The sequence below is a fragment of the Egretta garzetta genome, unplaced genomic scaffold (assembly GCF_000687185.1).
Source record: "Egretta garzetta isolate BGI_Z169 unplaced genomic scaffold, ASM68718v1 scaffold154, whole genome shotgun sequence".
Classification (NCBI taxonomy): domain Eukaryota; kingdom Metazoa; phylum Chordata; class Aves; order Pelecaniformes; family Ardeidae; genus Egretta; species Egretta garzetta.
In genome coordinates this window covers 6,663,736-6,670,327 of record NW_009259600.1, presented here as the reverse complement: position 1 = coordinate 6,670,327, position 6,592 = coordinate 6,663,736, and the positions used below count along the sequence as shown (strand labels likewise).

Below are 6,592 nucleotides of genomic sequence, written 5' to 3'. Positions count from 1 at the left end.
CCTCAGGCTACAGCTTTCCCTTACAAACATATGGTCTGTTTGGCTAGAAAGGTTGGGCACAATTAACTTCTTTCATCCAGTAGTGCAGTTGGAGCAATTATTATAATCATTCTGAAATAGCTTTAAGGAACCAAACAGCACATGCACATCGAAACTGGATTTTTGATGTTTATTATCTTTTGCACAGTTCTTTGATATTTTTACCAGAATATAGATTTTTAAAAAAAAGTTACTGGCTTCCACCCCTGTGAAAGAGCTTGCACAGATTGAATTGACATGCTTTTTCATCTAGCTTTGCAAAACACTGCATTTAACTGATAATAGCTGCAATCACAGTGGAAGGCTCATAAAAACTGAACTAAGATTACAATATAATGAAAAAGTAAGGAACAAATACTCATCAGGAATCAGTTTTAAAACTTACAAGTTAAAATCTTTAAAGATTTTTTTGACTGCATGACACAAAAAAGAACTACAAAGTGAATTTGAAATGAATCTTTATACCCAACAAGGGTTTTTTTTGAACCACTAGGAAGATAAAGTTTTATATTTGAACAAATCCATTACTTAAAACTACATCCTGCACTCTGTTTCTTATATCTTCAAGTGCCTCTGCAAAATTACATCCCAGCTGACTTTTTCTACTACAAATTCTCCTTCCTTGCTTGTGTCATCTTCCTACTTAATAAGCTCTATTTCTTATACTGTCCTTTAGCATTCACTTTTTTCTTCACACAAGATGTCATTGATTTCTTCCAATACATAGCAAAAAACATGACTGATTCTTCTGTGCTGTCTCTGCATTCTCCACTTTATGCATTTCTCTCCCCTTGCCCTTGTCATGGATGCAGAAATTTCTCACTGGATCTCTTCCTCAACTGTTTGATTTGCCTAAGAGATCATATGCTATCTTCTGTTTTCCTTTCCCCCTGTGCCTCTTTCCTTATTCTTATTTCTAGCCACATGGTCATCACTGGCTCTTTCCCCAAATCATAGAAACATGCTTTAGCATATCCTTTAGAAAGTAATGCAGAACCTCTAGTCTTGCTCTCATCAGCTCTGCAGCTACAGCCACATCGCCTTTCTCCCTTTCATCTCTGAATTAATTGAACACATTGTTTTAAATCTCTTAAATCTCTTGAGTTCTTGTTTTCCAATTATGTTTCAAACACTTTCAAAACAACTATCTTTCCCTTTTTGCATTCAGTTGGAACTACTCCTGCCAGTCTTTAATGATTTCTTAAGATTTTGAAAGTACACTGTTTTCTTCCTTGCTCTGCTACAATTAACCATGCTCTAATATGTAACTTCCCTTAGTTCCCACAGTTCATCCGCTCTCAATTTTTTTCTTTCTCTAACCTTTCATTCAGAACATGCTCCAGTAGATTCTCATGTTCTGCCCACCCAGTTAACTGTGATGGTCCCACAGGGCTGTAGCACTGTCTCCTCTATTGCTGTCCCTCAAACGTCATCCCTTCATCGACAGTACACCAAAACATTATCCCCTCTGCAATAAAAACTCCCTCTCATTTCCCCTGTATCCTCCTGCCTACAGTAAAACCTCTTTCTTTGGCACCTCCTTGTGAATCACCAATCTCAACTCAGTATCATTAAACCCAGTATTTCCCACCAAGATCTCTCTTCTGCTTCTTCTCCCAACCATGTGGATCATGCATATCATTCAGGCCTGCTGTCTGGGAAGGCCCTTTAATTCAGGCTTCATATTAGGTCCACTTTTTTGTGACTTGTGCATGCTTTCTATTTGACATCTCTACCCTCTCTGCCCACCCACACAGCTAATCGTTTTGTCCACCCTCTTACCATTTCAGATGCCAGCTACTGCAGTGCTTTTCTCCAGCCCTGGCAATATACCTACCCTAACCCCTTCTGGGATACTGTAGGAAAGATAAGTTTCATAGCCTTTCAATTTTGGCTTCATCATCTTTTATCCAGTTGTACATAATTCATCTTTATTTTCTAGTATTTTAGCAGTCGTTGCTTATCACATTTATCTTCTCACATTCAAGACTGAAAGATCAGTTCCTGCTGCTCATCAGACATGCTCCATCATCCACTTGATATATTTTTAGTAAGCACTTCATGTTTTCTCCTCATTGCCTCTAATGCTTGAAAAGAGCTCTTCAGAAACATCCATAAAGCTAGATTATTTTCCTTCTTCAGATCTCCCTTCATTACTCCCTGTTGTCAAGATGCCCCCAGCCCAGTATTGTAACTATCTCCTGTCATGTGGAACATTTCTTAATTCTCATGTGTTTCCCTCTCTGGCTCATATGCCATCTTATGATTTAGACTCTTTGTGCTTGGAACAGAGGTTGTAATTTCTTTCTGTATTTCAACAGCGTGGAGCACATTGAAATCCTGCTCTGTGATTACAATTTCTGTGTATTCATACGATAAAACAAAACTATCGTGACTATCATAATTAACGCTTAGGATTGATATTTAGAAAAATGTTAAGGAAGGTTAAGATTTAGAGCAGTCTTAAACAGATTTCCTGCAATAAAAACTATGAATGCTCACAGAATAGATCTAAGAGGGCTTTTTTTGTCCCTGATATCATCAGGGAGCTGGAATAAGAAATAATGTCAGAGAACTGTACATAAGGAATCTTTAAAAATTATAACACAGAGGCTTGATCCGTGCTTTCTGTTTACTAGCATGTACTGCCAAGAAAGAACACAATTATGTTCTCCCTATAGGTCAACCATATGCCAAGGTTTAGTTTTACAAGGTTTAATGAAGGCAAAATCTGATGCTGCAGCTATTTCTGCCAAAAAAAGATTTATTGATTTATTGTGCTTCAGTGCTCCAAAAGCTAATGCAGTTTATTGCGCTGAGGGACTCTTTAAAATAGGCATGGGATGAATCCATGACGGATATCTGTCTTTATGGTCATTTAAGTTACATTGACCTCACCTGTGATCTCAGCAGATTGAAGCCCTTAGTGTGACTGTTACCATTGCCCATGAAGTAGATAAGCACAGTGACATCAAGAGGTATGATGTATCCCTGAAGACTAATTTTTGATGGCAGAGTGATTAAGAGCAGCCCCTATGTTCCAGGTTGCCCAGAGGAAAGGTGACTGCTGTTCAACTAAAGCACCTCTGAAGTAAAAATATATGTCGAAAATTCCCATCTGCAATATAGCTTTTCTTGATGCCCAAGCTCTTGGGAACTAGATGATAATTTACTACTATTCTGTGATGGGTGAACTGGCTGCTTTGGTTCTCTTGGGTCTCTCAAATACCTATTGAAAAGACGGGTAGATGAGGTGCTTAAGGACATGGTTTAGTTGTGGAATAGCAGTGTAAGGTTAACAGTTGGACTTGATGATCTTAAAGGTCTTTTCCAACCTAAACGATTCTATGATTCTATGCTTTGGTGACTATTTAATATTGGTGCTGAGTCTGAAAATATTTTCTGGAAAGCTGAAGTTGTTCATTTATCAGTATTTTATAAATTGCCAGGTATAAGGTATCTTATAAATTGCCAAACAAACAAGCAGAAGGCACTGAATTTACAACAATGCTTAGGATCGATCCTGCCTTTGGGTTCGTCCACTGAAGTCATGGTATTTCAGGATGCTAATGATACACAACTATGTGTGCATATAAATCTATACATATACATATACCTGTATGTATGTAGGAATCAATCTGTGCTTTTAAGTTTGCTTCTTACTGTGGAAGAATGTTCAGACAATACTAAAAAGATGAGCACTCACTGTACCATGGGAAGGGAAGGTGGATATAGAGAAACTCTCCATTTTATTCACAGCTTACATACAGTGGTCAAAATGGGCAAAGTGGGAAAATTGGCCCATATCACCCCAGACTGAACACTATGCATTTTGATTCTCTTTTTTCCTTTGCTTTGTGCATGTTCACATGTGTGTGTATGTACAGGCATGTACTCACGTAAGTTTGTAGCAAAGGCAGAAAGTAGATTGCCATAGAGTGCTCTATGCTTACTCTAATACATATGAGCACAGTTGTACAGGCATAAGTTATGTATAGGTAATGCAGAATCAGCAGGTTAAAAGGAAGTATTTTTTTCTGAGATTTTCTGCCATTCTTCTCAAAATAATTTTTTTGCTAATGAAGAAAGAAAGAATATTGTATTTCTCTTAATGCAAATTACATGGATTTTGCAATACAAGATGTCGTTCATTTACATTAAAAGTCGTTCAAAGGAATTGTGGTAAAATGTATAGATCTAGAATATTATCTGATACAACCAGAGCCAAATGTGCTGAAATGTTTCTGGACACAATACAGCAGTAGAGGTACACGACCCCTCCACAATACAGCAACCCACAGCAGTTATTCACATGGAACAAAAAAAAGAGGGAAGACTGCTTCTCCACATTGATTGTCGATCAATATGCACATTTATCAGCCTACACAAAGAGGATTAAAAAAAAAAATCCAAATTCTCTACTACTGCCACAAATTAAAGTTGGTTTTGATATTGATGAGGAATCACTCAATAGAAGATTTTTCCCTGAGATAATAATTCAAGGAGGGAATATAATGAGGAACCTTACAATTTCTATTGTTTGTTATAGTCAAACCCAAACTCTAGTTTAAACCAATTTAAAAAATAATATGTCATAGTTGCATGCATAATAATGAGTCAAGTTAGTGTGCTGCATCATTTGGTATGCAGGAAAAGTTCACAGAAGCTGAGAGCGAAACTTGCTTAAATATAAAGCATCATGACTGAAAGCAAAAAAAGCTGCAGAGAACACAGACAATAAGCTAAGCAAAGGGGGAAAAAAGGGAAGACAAGTAGGGTCCCGGTACAGGAGGAAGAAGAATAGTTCTGTAGAAACAGAATTATATTTTACCTGTCATCCGCTTTCCCTTCCTCAGTTTGGTCATCTTGAGCTTTGTCATCATGCCCTGATCCTTTGACTTCCTCCTTATCACAGTTCTCTGTCACCTCTTGCCCTTCCCCTTTTTCATTAATTTCTTGCTCCTTTGCTTTTTCCACCTCCTCCTCCTCCTCCTCTTTTTCTTCCTCCTCGGGAAATATTCCATCTTGTTCATCCCCTTCCAGCCCTCCCTCTTTTTTCCCCTCTACATCCCTTGTCCTTCTGAAGTCAACAAGAATTGAAAAAGGCATGCAAAAAGAAAACAGAAAAGAATAAATTAAAGTTAAAATCATGGAAAAGAGCATGCATGACCTCACAAGAAAGGAAATGCAAAAGAAATTAAATAAAAACTAAAAGATGGAAGCAGTCATTAGTTAAACCATGCTGGCTAAGACTCCAGCCTACACTAGAGAACCTTGAGACATTTGCTTAGAACAGACTCTAAGTCCTTCTCTGAATAAAAGTTGTATGGTGATGATACATCACATTTAGAAACAAATGTCATAACTGTATGACAGAAACAGTGTGGTCCTAACAGTGCTCATATAAGCAGATGTTTAAACAATCTTTTCAAACACACCATTTCTCTCAAGAGGACAATTTTCTGAGAATTAATATGGGCTGACATTGAATTTTGCTAAGGGATACAGGTGGGTTACACCCTCCAAGACAAATGATCTTTCATTTTTCCTGCAGCCCAAACTCCTCTGAGTGTGCACAGGGCGCAGGCAAAGGAGATGCCGTGTTTTGCTCAGAGATAGACTATGTAAATCTTGTTGAAGAATAGTTCAATGGTTGTACACCTACAGTTAAATTGGACTAGTTGAAGTATTAAATAAATTTAATTTGTCTCTGTAAGTATTAAATAAGACTTCTGTAAAAGTTCAGAAGCTCTAGTTTTAAAGGAAATTGAGATGCCTCTGACATTGCTGGCACAAATTATCAAGTTAAACTATCTCTTCTGCCATATTAAGTATTTTACAAGATGGTTTTCAGAAAGTGCAAATCTACATGTCTAATGCTTGCTGACAGCATATGTTTGTTATTTTACTGTATGTTAGTATAACCCAACATGACAAAACTTGGCAAAAAAAAAAACCACAAAGACTTCAAAAAGTATTAGATTAAGATGACATTTAAACCAGTATTTTGCAAATTCCCTCTGAATTTCAGCCTAGGAAAAATATTAATTTCAAATACAAATATTAACGAATGTTCGGTTACTTAAGTTACACGGCTATGGCTGGCACTACTGCTCCTCATGCTCACCTTATTTTCTTGTTTCCTCTTGGACGCTCAGACTGGACAGACATGTAGCTTGTGCTGCTGAAACGTGAAGCGCTGCTTGTCCGTGACACAGCGGAGACATCACTGACATCGCTGTCCGAAGACTTATTGGAAACATTGTCTGAGCCTCGCTGAGGATCCCGTCCTGACCGATACTGTAAGAGGAAAGCAACAAAGATACTGATGTTGTCAGTGACATATTACCAGAAAGCAGTTATGGAGCTGGTCCCTGATGCTATCTAAACAGCCTTTTCACCAGACAGCTTGAATTTTTATGATTTTTAACTGATACAGAATACAAGCTATGTCTTGGCTTCTATTAATTTTACTCTGCTTTGATATCCCGTTCAAGTTATTAGCTCCTCAGCTTCATCCATAGAATGACTTGTACAAAACTTCCAGCTCTTC

The 6,592-nt window shown here is 37.6% G+C and overlaps 1 protein-coding gene across 15 annotated transcripts in view; it reads right to left on the bottom strand.

Annotated features, from left to right (window-relative positions):
- RIMS2 (regulating synaptic membrane exocytosis 2) overlaps positions 1–6,592 on the bottom strand; it is a 345,182-nt gene that overhangs the window by 73,597 nt on the left and 264,993 nt on the right. For 5 of the 15 annotated variants that reach the window (XM_009638379.2, XM_035893819.1, XM_035893821.1 and 2 more), the window contains one exon: positions 6,167–6,339. The exons of the other annotated variants lie outside the window; for them this stretch is intronic. In XM_009638379.2, coding sequence (XP_009636674.1) covers positions 6,167–6,339 — 173 coding nt within the window. The remainder of the gene's footprint in view (positions 1–6,166; positions 6,340–6,592) is intronic. 15 annotated transcript variants of the gene reach the window in all.